The sequence below is a fragment of the Salmo trutta genome, chromosome 4 (assembly GCF_901001165.1).
Source record: "Salmo trutta chromosome 4, fSalTru1.1, whole genome shotgun sequence".
NCBI classification, from domain to species: Eukaryota; Metazoa; Chordata; class Actinopteri; order Salmoniformes; family Salmonidae; genus Salmo; species Salmo trutta.
This window is the reverse complement of record NC_042960.1, coordinates 26,098,634-26,115,082: the sequence shown is the minus strand read 5'-3', so window position 1 is coordinate 26,115,082 and position 16,449 is coordinate 26,098,634. Positions and strand designations below refer to the sequence as shown.

Below are 16,449 nucleotides of genomic sequence, written 5' to 3'. Positions count from 1 at the left end.
TGAGACTAAATAGATTTTATGTATTATATTAAGTTAAAATATAAGGGTTCATTCAGTATTGTTGTAATTGTCACTATTACAAATGTATATAAAAAAATCGGCTGATTAATCGGTATCGGCATTTTTTTGGTCCTCCAATAATCGGTATGGGTATCGAAAAATCATAAATCGGTCGACCTCTAGTTCAGACACACAGCAGTGGCAGCCTAGTGAGTGAAAATCCTGTATGCTTCCTGTATCTCCTCTCCATCACGCAATGACAGGACCACATAGACACTCTGTCTCACCAACGTAAAACACAGCTACCCCTGCCTTGGAAATGGCACCACACCTTCATGGCTTTCCCATCTTTTCTTATGAAGGTATTGGGCTGAAACAGTCACTCAGACTTCCACCTGGGGTCAGCCAGTATGGCTGGTGTCATCATCGTGCCTAGTTAGCTCCTCATTCCGCTCATCCCCTCTAAACCCTACTGGTGCTGCTAAGACTGTCAGAGAGGGAGACAAAAGTAGAGGGAATAATATATGCCATTTAGCACATGCTTTTATCCAAAAATACTTATAGTCATGTGTGCATACATTTTACATATGGGTAGTCCCGGGACTCTAACCCACAATCCTGATGTTGCAAGATACATGCTCCACCAACTGAGCTACAGAGGATCACGTAAATGAATGGACTGTCTGGAACCCACCGTGACCCAGACCTGGCTAGTTCTGTTTTTTGCTGCCATTTTGGTTGACTCAAGTTAGTGGATTTCTGTCTATTGTTCTACTGTCTGTCTGTATTTCTCTGGGAGTGTAGTGACATGGCTGAGATGGGTGAGTATGTTCAGTTGTGCTGTCTGTCTGTGCCGTGCTTCTACATCTGTATTGCTTGCTGTTTGGGGTTTTAGGCTGGGTTTCTGTACATCACTTTGATATATCAGCTGATGTAAGAAGGGCTATATAAATACATTTGATTTGATTTTTGATTTGTGCATCACCAGGCAGCAAGCACTCTGTCAAAGAGAGCCTGTAATTAGACCCAGGCAGGCCTGGGACATCATCACTGTGGGCAGCCAGCCAGGCAGCCTAACTCACTGTTAGACAGATATATAGATAGAGCCCCTCCATGCAGATGTCAACCTGTCTGCTGAGGAAGAAGTTTCCTTAGTCAAACCACAGGATCTGATCCAAGGTCAGATTACCATCCCTCAATTTGAACCTCAACCATTAGGAAAAAATATTTTTGACCCAGAGGGAGGTTGGATCTTCCCTCTACTACTCTCTGTAGCAGCAGGAACATAATGTAACAAGCTACTCTCTCTATCAGCCTCTCCCTGTTCTGTTCTCAGCACTTCTCAGTCTGCACTCACGTCAGATGTAAACAAACCCAGTGATGTCTGGATGCTAGGCTAGCTGAAGGCTCCGGCGCTCCATCTACTGGTGATGAGTGTAGCTGAGTTAATGGGCACTGTGACCAGAGAACAGGACTACTTACCATGGACTCTAACTCACAACATCATTATCTTCACCTAACCTTTAATGGAGAATAGGAGGACAATGAATGTAATTGGCCAAACACCTATCATTTTGGAGTTGTGGGCTGTGTTGGGTAGATACAATGGGTTTCTGCGTTGGAGTAACTAACATTGATCTTCAGGAGAGATCTATACGGTAGGTAGGTAAGTTCCAGTATAGGACAACCAGGTTGTTGGTTATTGTGAAAGTTTGTTCATAATGACTTCCGCTGATAACTTTCATCTTAGCTCTTTGTTACCATGATACGCTTCATCTCACCTGGCTTCTCATCTCCCTCTCCTGTCCTCTACTCTCCTCCTGTCTCTCTCCTCCCCCTTTCTCCATCAGACCGTCTCGTCGGCGCCGCTCAGTGGGCGTGGCCAACGCCACCCTTCCGCTCTTCCTGACCACGCCCCCCACCCTGCCCAACGCCTCCACCACGCCCAGCCCAGATGGCGAGGGGGTGGAGGGCTCTAAGGTGACGTTGGTGGTGTATGCCAAGGAGTCGACGGTCATCTCCAACCTGCGTCACTTTACCAGCTACCAGATAGAGATCCATGCCTGCAACCACCCCACAGACCCCCAACGCTGCAGCATGGCTACCTACGTCAGCGCCCGCACCATGCCCGAAAGTAAGGCTGTACACGGAGTCAGACACACTAATAAACTACAGCTTCTCTGCGAGTAACATTATGCATATTTGTACACTACACAGTACAGACACTCTTCTTTCATATTGCCCTTGCTGATGGTTCTTCCTGTGTTCTGCTCCTCTCCGTGCAGAGAAAGCTGATGACATTGTGGGCCAGGTGACCCATGAGATGGTGTCAGAGCACCCAGAGTCTGTCCACATCAAGTGGCTGGAACCCAAAGCCCCCAATGGCATGATCATCCTGTACGAGGTCAACTACAAGAGGCTGGGAGACCTTGAGGTTAGTATGAATACTAGGCTGAAATTACTTAACTGTGTTTCCATCAATTGATTTCCCCCCTGCTTTTTCTTGTTTTTTTAATATTTTCTTACATGAGTCTACAGAATTTGAATATGTTTGATTTAGTTTATTACGTGTATACATGGTTGCTACAGTCTGAATTTGATCTTTGCTCATCCTTTTTCAACCATTGTCTGCGGTCATAAACATGGATTACCGTAATTTCTGGACTATAAGCCGCTACTTTTTTCCCACGCTTTGAACCTCGCGGCTTAAACAATGACGTGGCTAATATATGGATTTTTCCCGCTTTCAAATATTTATTTTTTTTAAAAACACATTCTGAGACGTGCTCAGTTTTTTGGCGGCATGAAGCTTTCATTAGACCAATGAAATTGCCGAACGGGTTAAGGTCAAGCAACTTTTTTGTTTACTGTTTAGATTAAATCGAGTGCGCTCATCATTCTGATTACGGTAGTCATTTTGTCACCCTCATCATGGCAAAGACACAGAGAAATGCATATGATGCAGCTTTCAAGTTGAAGGCGATTGATCTGGCTGTTGGAAAGGGAAATAGAGCTGCTGCACGGGAGCTTGGTCTGGAGCAATGACTTTCTTGGTAGGCTACTGTTTACTGCTAATTTTTAAAAAATTGTTACAAGCCGTGTTTCGTCAAAGCCTATTTATTTTTGTTACAAGCCGTGTTTCATTAAAGCCTGTGTAAAGTTTGTTTGTTTCAATGTACCGGTAGGCACCTGCGGTTTATAGACGTGCGGCTTATTTATGTTCAAAATTAAAAATTAAAAAAACAATTTAATTCAGTGGGTGCGGCTTATATTCAGGTGCGCATAATAGTCCGGAATTTACGGTACCTAAACAACAACAGTAATTGTGTGATGGTAGGGACGCAGGGCTGTCTTCCATCCAAAAAACGAAATGACTTAGGAACTGTGCACTGTTTTTGAGGTGTGTGTGGCCACTTGGAGACGCCAGTTAGACCGCTCCCTCAATCCCTTTTTAATAATTTTGCTTATTTTGCAGCTATTCCAAACTGTCAGTGAATATTCTTAGTATGTTACTAAATTTATCCAGAGTATTTTCAGATTTCCTTATTGACAAATGCTGTGAAAAGTACAGTAAATGTAAAATGCTAATAAAATCAACAGGGTAATGCTTGGAACTGTTGTGTCCTCACCTTTGGTCTGATTATTTCAACTGTTACCATGGTCATGCGAACGCTTTTTATAGTTCTCTGTTAGAAACATTTAAATGTGGCCCTATCCATATATGCCAATGTCCAAGGGTGTAAGGGGTTATAGGAAGCTATTTCAAATATTTAAGTGTGAAAGATAACAAGATATGCTGTTTTTGTTTTTTGTAAATAAAATCGTTTACAAGATTGAGTGCTAGTATGCTAGGTTAAAAGCTGTTTGATTCACAGACACCTACTTTGTTGTTGAGGAGAAGCCTCAGGGAAAGACACATCTATATTATAAACTCTGGTGTTCAGAGTCACACTGTTTATACAAAGCCTTGTGTGACTTAGTGCTATGACCATGATGTAACCATGTTATAACCACTCTATAACCTTGTAATAATGTGTTCCAGGAGCTGCATCACTGCGTGTCCAGGAAGGCCTACACCCAGATCGGAGGCTGCAGGCTGAGAGTGGTGCATCCTGGGAACTACACCGTGAGGATACGTGCCACGTCGCTGGCAGGAAACGGCTCCTGGACCGAACCCACCTTCTTCTTCATGCCCGACAGTAAGTCCTGCCTGCCTGCTCCAATGGGAACTGGACCTGCTTACACTTTCTGGAACACAAATGTGAGCAGTTAATTTTGCTATGAGAGTGACTGGGTCGGCAGGTAGCTTAGAGGTAAAGCGTGTTGGGCCAATAACTGAAAGGTCGCTGGTTCGTATCCCCGAGTCGACTAGGGTAGCGAGGCACTTAACCCTAATTTCTCCTGTAAATTGCTCTGGATAAGAGTGTATGCTAAATGTCAAATGTAAATTACTGACCAATGGCTGCTGTTTTTGTTGCAGAGGACACCACTTCACTGAAGATTATCATTGGCTCAGTCATCTGCTTCATCCTGCTGCTATTCATAGGAGGTGGAGTCTTCATGATCTTTAAGAAGAAGTAAGACTTGATTGATTAGATGTTTGGTATAATTGTTTATTTATTTAAAAAAAAATAAAAAAATTACAATGACATCCTGTCAAGACAAATTAAATATGCAAGGATACCTTTGACTAATCTGTGTGACCGTGTGTTCCAGACAAACTGAGGGACCCACTGGACCTCTGATCGCCTCGTCTAACCCAGAGTACCTGAGCGCTAATGACGGTAAGGACAACCAAACCCACACCTCAAACTGGTTTTGCAAGTTTGTTTTCCTGTGAGGTAGTGTATGTGTTAAAAAGTGTACTAAAAGGATAACTTTCTCCTTTTTGTATTGTGTAGTGTATGTGCCTGATGACTGGGAGGTGGCGAGGGAGAAGATCAACATCTTGAAGGAGCTGGGTCAGGGCTCATTTGGCATGGTCTACGAGGGCATCGCCAAGGACATTGTGAAGGGCGAGCCGGACACGCGTGTGGCGGTGAAGACGGTCAACGAGTCAGCCAGTCTGAGAGAGAGGATTGAGTTCCTCAACGAAGCGTCTGTCATGAAGGCCTTTAGCTGCCACCACGTGGTTAGGAGCTTATTCATTCACTTTCATTACTAACCAGTATCTATTATCTGGGTATGATGACTGAGAATGTATTTTCTGGTAAGAAGGTTGACACAGTGGATACTCTGTGCTGTAGATTGAGCGTTTTGAGCAAGATGGAGCCGTACAGAAACTGTTTCATGGCCGTACGTGCCATGCATTGGAATCCGTTTACATTGGGTACATTTTATCATGTTTTTATATAGAGAAATGTATAATATCTCAATGGTCCTGACTCTCACTGCTCTCTCTGTCTGTAGGTGCGTCTGCTGGGGGTGGTGTCTAAAGGTCAGCCCACTCTGGTGGTGATGGAGCTGATGACCCACGGGGATCTGAAGAGCTTTCTGCGCTGCCTCCGACCAGACTCTGAGAATAACCCCACAGGGAAGCCCCCTCCCACACTGAAGGAGATGATTCAGATGGCGGGGGAGATAGCAGACGGCATGGCCTACCTCAACGCCAAAAAGTTTGTCCACAGAGATCTGGCCGCCAGGAACTGCATGGTGGCTGAGGACAACACCGTCAAGATCGGAGGTAGAGTACAGTAGAATAATAGAGTACAGTATCACACTCGAATGTGATTTTTCGCTACAGTTTCAACAAGTAAATCATAACTGGGTGAGCCTTTCATAATTCAAGAGTAATGTGGCTCGATGTATGACGACTGTCTCGTGTGTCCGTGGTTGATGTATGACTGTCTCTCCAGACTTTGGCATGACCAGAGACATCTATGAGACAGACTACTACAGAAAGGGTTAGGTTAGGGTTATGATGTGATGATGCTATTTACTGTAGGTTGTGTTTTAACTGTTCCTCTCCTCCCCTTAGACTTTGGCATGACCAGAGATATATATGAGACGGATTACTACCGTAAGGGAGGGAAGGGTCTGCTTCCTGTCAGGTGGATGGCTCCTGAATCTCTGAAGGACGGAGTGTTCACCGCACATTCAGACTGCTGGTGAGTGCAGTAGGACACACCTGGCTGCCACGGATGTCAGATGGGATTTTCTGCTCATTCTTTTTTTTCCACTCTATTCAATCTCTTTAACCTCTTTTTTTGAGAGCTTTTTTTTCCACTCCCCCTTCTTACCCCCTTAATGTCTACAGTAACTCTATAACCACTTTTTTCCCCGGTTATGCTAGTCAAGGGGTATTTCAATCTTACCCTACGCCTACGTGGGTCCAGACCACTGATGGTTTTCTGTTTTACCTGATAATTAATTGCACCCAGCTGGTGTCCCAGGTCTAAATCAGTCCCTTATTAGAGGTGAATAAAGAAAAAAGCAGTGGAACTGGCTTTGATGTCCAGATTTTAATTTGAGGTCACTAGTCCTTTATTTCATTATTCACATCCTTTTATTGTTTTTGGCTTGAGATAATGTGTTGTACCTGTCTATCTCCAGGTCATTTGGTGTGGTATTGTGGGAGGTCAGCACCCTAGCAGAGCAGCCTTACCAGGGCCTGTCCAACGAACAGGTCCTCAAGTTTGTCATGGACGGAGGATACCTAGACAGACCAGAGAACTGCGTGGAGAGGATGTACGTGTCTCAAACACTGTAGACTTTTAGTGCATTGTGGGATCTGTAGTATTTTACATTGATATGCCGTACTAGCAATACAAAGTACATTAGGTATATATTTTGATTTGGTTAAGCGTTTGAGTTACCACTACTACATGCCTACAGTATTCCTTGGGCTAGTTTTGCTTCAATGGGGACCAACAGAGGTGAGCAGCTTGTGGATAGATTTATTTTTCTCATTCATTCATCTTTCTCCCTCTTCTCCTCCATCAGCCACAACCTGATGACGATGTGCTGGCAGTACAACCCCAAGATGCGTCCCACCTTCCAGGAGATCATCGAGATGTTGAAGGAGGATGTTCACCCCAGCTTCCAGGAGGTCTCCTTCTTCTACAGCGAGGAGAACAAGCTCCCCGAGACCGAGGAGTTTGACTTGGACCTGGAGAACATGGAGAGCATCCCACTGGACCCATCGTCCTACTCCCAGAGAGAGGACAGCGACAGTCTATCCAGAGACAATGGATCCAGCCAAAACCTAAGGGGCAACTATGAGGAACACGTGCCCTACACACACATGAACGGTGGCAAGAAAAACGGACGAATCCTATCATTGCCCAGATCCAGCCCTTCCTAACATTTCCTAAGGTTTTCTTCCTCCTTTCAAACTATTTAAATTGTATAACTCTTGCAGAAGCCCTTAAAAAAACTGATCTCAGGACATGTATTTTCTTCCTCACAGCTGCCAAGCATGGTGGGACACAGGATGCAAACATTTTGGTATATTATGTTGAAAGACATTTTTGCGTTTATCCAGAATCATCTACTACAATCATCTACTACAACTTTCTACAACTTTCAATCTTAATTTTTCACTATTGCCATGTTTCCAGGACTGGTTGTTGGAAAAAGAAGAAAAAAAACTGAACACTTCTCTCTCTTTCTCGCTCTCTCCAGGCTGCCCCATCTCTCTTCCATTCTCTTGAAAACCTTTTCAGCTAGTGGCCTTTTTATTTGTGGCCTGTAAACAAAGAGAAGTGTCTATCAATACTTGTATTAATTTCCTTTGAACAATGTCTAGACAGGTTTGAACCATGGGATGGCATAAACTCTCTAGAACAAATGTCCATTCGTAGAGAAACTTTTTATTTAATTTTTTTGGTGCAGAATTCCAAACTTTACGGAGATTATTTTGGTGTTTGGTGAATAGTTCTAATTTATTAGCATTTTTTGTCTCACTTTTTCAGTTTTATTTCTGTGTCCTCACATTATGGCTGAAGGATATTTAAACAGTTAAAAGTTGGGCAAAATAGTTCCTCAGACTGACCAATAGCTGCTGCTTTCATATATTTTTGTGGATATAGAATATATAATATATATAGTATATATGAAATATTTGGTATTTATATCAATATTTTATATAGAATATATACAATATAGATGTTTTTGTACGTAGTTCATATTTGTAATGTTTTCATCTGAGGCTTTTCTGGTAGGATGTTTTTTTTTGTCTGGTTTTTTTCTCTCTCTAACCCCAGATATCACACTAATCGGCCGCCAGTGCTCTGTTGTCTTAGACCTCCACGCGTGGTTTTACTTCTCTTTCAAACCCTCAGGAGAACCCTGTTCTCCTCAGCAACAAAGGGCAGCCCACTATTTTAGAAAAATCACGGCATCTTTCAAATGTTGTTCTTCCTGTAAGTGGAAGAGTTTGGGTGGCCACTATGCTAAAATGACAAGAACCAAAAACTGAAATGGGAATGAATGGTGCCTTGGTCTGATGGAGCCATGGTGTAGATGTCCATGTTGTTATCTACAATCTATCGATTGTGTTAAAATGTGTATCTTTGGTTGATCATTAGCTATCTGTTTGATTGATTGATGTTATCGGTGGGGCTAGAGATGTGACGTCTGCTTGCTTGGACAGACAGTTTGTCTTGGCTTGTGCTGTCTTGGCTTGTGCTGTTGGTAGTGGTGTTTATAGGGTTATAGTTGGGTCATAGGAGACCCATCTAGCTATCTATCTCCTCCACTTGGAGCCAGAAGCCCATATAGGTGGATGTATTGCAGGACCACATACCATCAGGGCTTTGAGAGAGATATAATGCAGTGCTTTATATGAGTGGCGAGCATCAGCTCTACTCCATCACAACCCCCATGTCCTCATACAACTGGGTTTGTTTTGACCCTATCACCACCCTACGCCCCCTTTCCCACATAACGATAGCCCATTGGCTGTAATGTTCGCTGACACAGGAAGGAGGTCAGAATCAGGCTGCTACTGGAATTTTCCATGTTACTGTGGTTGAATGCTTTTGATTTGAACATTTTGGAAAGTTCCTATTGCATTCAGAGTCCACAGCGGGCAGCAGCGAAAGAGAGGGAGGGAGCAGTTAGATGAAGGCGTGTGTGTGTGTCGGTGTGTACTAACGGAGGGAGGTGGTGTACAGGTGGTAGTAGTGGTGGTGTGGTATGAGTCAGGACACGCTGTAGCTGTACAACAAGTGCTGCTTTCCCCCCCAGGGCTGGGCTGACATTCTACTATTGGCAGTGGAGACCGTGTTCGGACTTGCTGTGTGCCCGTTATTCACAACCCCTTCTCCCTTCCAGCCTAAAGAAAAAGATATTGAACTTATTTCCCCCTTCGCTTTTGATTTGGGTTTCTTTCAATCCCACACCCTATCATTTGGATTGTGGTGTACCCCTCCCCACAATCTGGATTATAACCCATCACTCCGATATCTAAAGATGGGTCATGAAAGTGTAAACCTCTGTCCATTTACATTCATATTATTAAGTTCCATACAGACATTTAACATTCCTGTCAGCTTCTTCCCAGCACAAGACAAAGTACACACACACACACACTTATTCTATGTGGCAAAAATCACAAATTGGTGTTAAAGATTGATCGAAAAGTGTCTACATGGCATTCCCATTGAGAAGCACAAATAGGCCAATCATTAGTAGTTAACACACACGTCTCTATTTGTTCCATTATCCCTCCCTCTAGCCAAAGGCAGTGATACTCATTGTCTATTGTCAGAAGCATTGATAAGGGACAGAAAAGCACAGACAGGAGCTAAGGGTAAGTCAATCTGACCTGCATCCACTCAGCAGTTTGAGCCTGTGTGGCTGTTTAGAGCTTACAGTTATAGGCCTGGTGTTATTAACCCTAGCCCTTAGAGTAATGGGCCTGATGTTATTACCCCTAACCTGCCCATTCATCTTCACCCAGTTATCTCTGTTTACCCCTCTATCTCTGTATGTCTGTCTGTATCGGAGATGGTGGAACCGCATCAGCCTCCACCCAGTGCCTTCTCAACCAACCATAGACCAGAGAGATGGATGTACATTGTACAGGCTGGTTACTGTTTGTTTGTTGGCACATACTCATGCTAATGCGTGTAGTTAGTGTGTGTGTGTGTGTGTGTGTGTGTGTGTGTGTGTGTGTGTGTGTGTGTGTGTGTGTGTGTGTGTGTGTGTTTGTTTGTACATGTTAGACAGGGGGAGAGAAATACGACTCGTAGATGGGAGCTAAATCCATACCGTAAATCTCAAGTAGTACTTAGAGATTAGGTATTTAGAGATATGACAGTTGCTAAATAAATTATATCCGTTTCTATGGGGAACATCAGCTTGTGGCTAGTTTTTGGTCAGTTGTTGTAAGGGTTGAATGGCAAGTCCACTTAGTGCTATGGTGTTCAAAGTTTAAGCAATGTTGAACCACCTTTCTGGTTCTCGCTGATTCTTGAGAATTTGATCTACTCCACTTACTCAAATGCCCCCCAAAAGGTAATTTTTTTCCCTCAATCAGTTACACTCTCATACCTTTTTACTTTGTAAATACTAAAGAATATAGTGTCTGGTAAAAAAGGGGGGAAAAAGAGCAAAAAAGTGGGAAACCTCCCTCACAACTGTGCATACAGTACATGCCCATAACCAGAGATAAATGGTGGATCTCTACATATGACCATTGTCTCTTTATGGCGGTGTATACAAGTGTATGCAATTTTGAATTCAGAAGATCACCATCTTTGAAAAATTACAGATATTTAATATTTTATTTATTGTATTATCATTGTATAAAAAACACTTCGCTTTTTGTCAAAGTTTTTTAAATATTGAAAGTCAGGTAAAAAAAAAAAATACTATTTAAGAGTAGAGCTATAAATGTGAAAAGGAGTCGGTAGTTGTAGTTTCTATGTATTTGGCCACAGTCTACCTCAGTGGGTGTTTGGAGGAATCAGTTTGAGACTACAGCATCTTTCTTGGTCTATCAGTTTGTTGGTATCCCTGTAGTTCAAATCAGAGGACAGGGACTCTGCCCGTCTGTGACCACTGCTGTGACATCAGAATATAGGCAGAATACTATCAGAATATAGAATCCCAGTACATCCAACGCAGCCCCTTTTAAAAAGATAAGACCCTGCGTGTTTCTCAAAATGCGTACTAACGTGCTCCGAGCACGCAAATTGGACCACGAGAGGGTCGGATTATGAGGACATATACTTTGATTTGGAATCTCCCCCACGGAGGGCCCTTCTCGAATGCGTACTCCGTTTGTAAATATTTTTTGAAGCATGCATCGATGCACGCTTCAACGGAAAGTATGCAAAGAAATATGGCGCAACCACGTAAAAAATGATGTAAAATGTTTTTAAATCAATGGTGGGCATTAGTTGAGCTGAAGCAAGAGAAAATACACATCGACCTCGGAATGAAATGTTGCATATTCACATGTCATATGTTGCCAGACTACAATATTTTTTTCTTGATACCTTCATAAATACATGCTGTTTACCTGCCTACTTACCATAGATCGCAAGCCCATAATAAGTCAATAGGGCTAACTGGCTAGCTACTACTGTTAGCCAGATAGCCATGAAGAATTGCTAGCTAACTACCCACGAATAACTGACATCTATTTTTATTTAACCTTTATTTAACATCTATCTTGGATAATATTTGTTTTAGGTAATTTTTGCCTGTTAAACTATCTGTTTAGTTACATTATTAGGACTCACATTTAGCTAGCTGATAGTTATGAAGTAAAACGGTTGCTTTGTGTATATATTGTTTCATCTCTAATGCCATTGTCCTGGCTGGAAGACAGTTCGGGGAATGGCCAAGTCCATAGTAAGTCAATAGGGCTAACTGGATAACTAGCTAGCCACGAAGAATTGGTAGCTACCCACGAAGAATGTACATCTACCTTGCATAACATTAGTTTTAGGTCATTTTTGCCTGTTTAACTAGCTGGCTATCTAGATTATTACGATTCACATATCTAGCTGATAACTATGAAGTAAAACGTTTGCTTTGTGTATATCCTGTTTCGTCTATTGCTGCCATTGTCCTGGCTGAAAGACGTTTCAGTGAATGGGGAGGTGAAGCGTAAGGTAATATACAGATGAAGTCAGAAGTTTACATACACTTAGGTTGGAGTCATCAAAACTCGTTTTTCAACCACTCCACAAATTTCTTGTTCACAAACTATAGTTTTGGCAAGTCGGTTAGGACATCTACTTTGTGCATGACACAAGTAATTTTTCCAACAATTATTTACAGACAGATTATTTCACAGTATCCAAATTCCAGTGGGTCAGAAGTTTACATACACTAAATTGACTGTGGCTTTAAACAGCTTGGAAAATTCCAGAAAATTATGTAATGGCTTTAGAAGCTTCTGATAGGCTAATTGACATCATTTGAGTCAATTGAAGGTGTATCTGTGGATGTATTTCAAGGCCTACCTTCAAACTCAGTGCCTCGTTGCTTGACATCATGGGAAAATCAAAAGAAATCAGGCAAGACCTCACAATTTTTTTTCTATACCTCCACAAGTCTGGTTCATCCTTGGGAGCAATTTCCAAACGCCTGAAGGTACCACGTTCATCTGTACAAACAATTGTACACAAGTATAAACACCATGGTGCTCTAAGAAACAGGTACAAAGTATCTATAGCCACAGTAAATAAATAAATAAAAGCTGAAATTAATCATTCTCTACTATTAATCTGATATTTCAAGTTCTTAAAATAAAGTGGTGATCCTGACTGACCTAAAACGGAATTTTTACTAGGATTAAATGTCAGGAATTGTGAAAACCTGAGTTTAAATGTATTTGGCTAAGGTGTATGTAAACTTCCGACTTCAACTGTAGTAGGGGGGATGGCGAATGCTTCTCTACACTCTCGTCCTCACAAGAACGTGCTCGAGAACGTCGTCAGAGAATGCACTCGGAGCATGAGAGTGTGGAGTACGGTAGAATGCATATTGAGAAACACCCTGATCAGAATAAGAAGAAAGTAACAAGTTTTGACCCAGTAATTACCCTGATTAAGAACTTTTTTTCCCATATTCAAACTTTATCTTAACAACCGAGTAGGTTAACCCCCAGTGTACTGTGAAATACAACCTCAATGCGCTTTTAAATGTTGCCCCAAACTTTCATTTGATTAGAAATGTATTAGAACAGGTAAATCAGTCAAGAATGTGGTGATATGACAACAACCTTTTGACTGGTGATTAATTATGTAAAATTTACTTTTTAGGTTCCCACTCCCATTATTTGAATAGGCTTTCAGATTTCCAAGCGTCAGGTTTCTTTTTGAAATTAACAGAATTTTTACATACCCTATAACAACGGTTAATGTAATAGCTGTTGTTACATACCCGCTAGCTGATAGTTGCTTGTGAGCGAACATGACTGCTTTGCTTTTGTGCATTCATTGTTCTAGGGAAGACTTGATTTGAGCCTTTTATTGAAATTCTGCATCAAGACAGAGTAGTCCAAATCATGATTGCATATCTCTTGATCACATAGCCATAGTCTGCAATAGCTCAGCTAAGCCTTGGTCATGCTTTTCACCATTGACTCACCATAGATGAACTCCTCAGTGTTGGTTTGTGTGGGTATATACACTACCATTCAAAAGTTTGGGGTCACTTTGAAATGTCCTTGTTTTTGAAAGAAAGCTAAAAAAAATTGTTCATTAAAATAACATCAAATTGATCAGAAATACAGTGTAGACGTTAATGTTGTAAATGACTATTGTAGCTGGAAACGGACAATTTGTTTTAAATGGATTATCTACGTAGGCATATGGAGGCCCATTATCAGCAACCATCACTCCTGTGTTCCAATGGCACGTTGTGTTAGCTAATCCAAGTGTATAATTTTAAAAGGTTAATTGATCATTAGAAAACCCTTTTGCAATTATGTTAGCATAGCTGAAAACTGTTTTTATGTTTAAAGAAGCAATAAAACTGGCCTTCTTTAGACTAGTTGAGTATCTGGAGCAACAGCATTTGTGTGTTCGATTACAGGCTCAAAATGGCCAGAAACAAATAACTTTCTTCTGAAACTCGTCAAGTCTATTCTTGTTCTGAGTAATGAAGGCTATTCCATGCTAGAAATTGGCAAGAAACTGAAGTACAACGCTGTGTACTACTCCCTTCACAAACAGCTCAAACTGACTCTAACCAGAAAAGAAAGAGGAGTGGGATGCCCTGAGCAAGAGGACAACTAGTCTAAAGAAGGCCAGTTTTATTGATTCTTTAATCAGAACAACAGATTTCAGCTGTGCTAACATAATTGCAAAAGGGTTTTCTAATGATCAATTAGCCTTTTAAAATGATAAACTTGGATTAGCTAACACAGCGTGCCATTGGAACACAGGAGTGTGTATAGTGTGTGTGTATATACATCTCCCAGAGTCCCTGTTCTTCTCAGTCAAATAGGAACAGCATTTAGTCTCAAGGCCGTTTAATGTATCCTCCAGAAGTGTTTTTATTTCTCTGTTCTGTTGTTTTCCCTTAATGTTGTATGTATTTTTTTCTACTGTGAATATCAAGAAATTACCTTATTGTTATATCAATGCCATGGAATGGGTCTGTCTGGACACTGCATGCCTCCGCTGGTCAAAGGACTAGATTTTAACTTCTCAGGGAGGCATGTGTATCGGGGGTTGGATGATGGAAGGAGCTTCCAACCTGTCTCTGACTGAAGTGCAAGTTCTCTTGGCATCCTAGCAAATCATATTTTGGGGGAGATGTAGCTTAGAAGTTGTCAACAAACAACCACCCTCTTGCAAATCAAATGTTCAGCCTTTGAAGATAATGATCTAATTGTATGCCTGTTATCATTGTGATATGTGGTGTTCACTGCCCCCAGCTGGCTGGATGGGGGAAGTGCAGCATCAGGACTCGAGTGCGTAGCCAGGGCTCTGTCCCATAGTGCCTTGCTCAGACAGACTGCCCTCCTCCTGACTACATAGCCAGCCAGACCCTCAGTGCCCTGGACTGGACTAGTCTGCTCTGGTCCGGACTGGACTGTCTCATCTCACCCCCAACGTCCCAGCAGGAGAATACTGGTCTATTAACGTATTATGCATTCTAAGACAGGAGATAGTTGTGTTCTGTACTCATAGCTGCAGTCAGAGGGACGCAACACATTCCCTTTGCTTGGCTGGATGATTCATGATATAACTGTATTGGGATAATTACTGTATGTGAACGATATTCATGGTTTCACAAAATGTTGAACTTCTTGTCTCTACTGGGGCAAGGCTCTTGCTTGAATTCTGCATGAACCCAACCATCCCCAGCTGATTAGTTTTTAATTTAATAGAATTTTGTATTTTGGCCATCTCTTTGTTGATGGAAGCCCAACACCCAAAGCACATGGGATCATGTATAATTAGCAACCATTGATTGCATGACATGGGGAGAATAGAACTCCCATTTAAAATAGTGGCAGATATCCGTGAAAAATTATATCACTTGATTTAGGGAAGTTTAGGTTTAGTTTGAAACTCAAATCAATCAAATCAAATGTTATTTGTCACATGTTTAGTAAACAGCAGGTGTAGACTGACAGTGAAATGCTTACTTACTCTGATAACCTAAAAATGCAGTTTGACAGAGCATGCTAGTCCTGCAGCGCTGGTTGAGAACAAAGCATTGTATGTATTTTATTGTTTTAAAAAGAAAAAGTATTACATTTAGAGATGTTTATTTCAATTCCTTTTTGGGGGGGGCAAAAAAAGGAGGGCAAATACAATTACTTTTCTCTCTAATCTTTTACTACTCTTGTAGATTATTGAATTGAACATTGTTATCAAAGTATATAACTTTTTCGTAATAAAATTACCAAGTTAGATTTTTTTTTTTGTCATGACACTACCCCAGTATGCAGAGCAGATAAAAGTTCTGTACTGTAGATGTACTATGGAGCAGCACGACGCTGGCTGGCTGGGCTACCTGTGTATCATATGACATGTGGCCTAAAACATTCATTTGATCATGTTCTATTCCATTGTAAATGCATGTTCCCATGTTTGTGAACAACTCGAGCGTTTTTACCCCCGCCCACCTGTTAGCATGTTTTATTTTTTATTTTTTTATCTCAAAATATCACACATTGCTATGTTATGGGGAAAACAATGTGTTTCTTTCTGACCAACAGCCTACAGAAAAGTCATCTAGATTTAGTTGACATTTTGCTTTTCGATGTGAAAAACTGGAAAAGACCACTGCACGTTCGTGGAGGAAAACACAACATGAAATCCTAATAAGTAAATAAGCTATAAAGTGTATCAGAAACTATGGTTATATCCCAATCTAATGTGTAGGTCGTTCTTAACCATTTAACATGGCTATGGGGCAGTATGAAGAAAAACACCTTCGCTATGTATTATGTACAATGTCTGTTAGTAGTGTAATGAAATGTGTACGTGTGTAAGGTTGTAGTTGGTATGATTTAAAGAAAGAGACGCC

General features: G+C 41.5%; 1 protein-coding gene across 1 annotated transcript in view; it reads left to right on the top strand.

Moving 5' to 3' along the window:
* The window catches only part of LOC115192162 (insulin receptor-like), a 132,779-nt gene extending 121,906 nt beyond the window's left edge, over positions 1-10,873 (top strand). The window contains exons 11-20 of the mRNA XM_029750363.1: positions 1,851-2,134; positions 2,286-2,434; positions 4,043-4,199; positions 4,481-4,577; positions 4,717-4,784; positions 4,902-5,131; positions 5,410-5,683; positions 5,978-6,107; positions 6,553-6,687; positions 6,943-10,873. Of these exons, the coding sequence (XP_029606223.1) occupies positions 1,851-2,134; positions 2,286-2,434; positions 4,043-4,199; positions 4,481-4,577; positions 4,717-4,784; positions 4,902-5,131; positions 5,410-5,683; positions 5,978-6,107; positions 6,553-6,687; positions 6,943-7,303 (1,885 nt within the window). The 3' untranslated portion in view covers positions 7,304-10,873. The remainder of the gene's footprint in view (positions 1-1,850; positions 2,135-2,285; positions 2,435-4,042; positions 4,200-4,480; positions 4,578-4,716; positions 4,785-4,901; positions 5,132-5,409; positions 5,684-5,977; positions 6,108-6,552; positions 6,688-6,942) is intronic.
* The last annotated feature ends 5,576 nt before the right edge of the window (positions 10,874-16,449 follow it).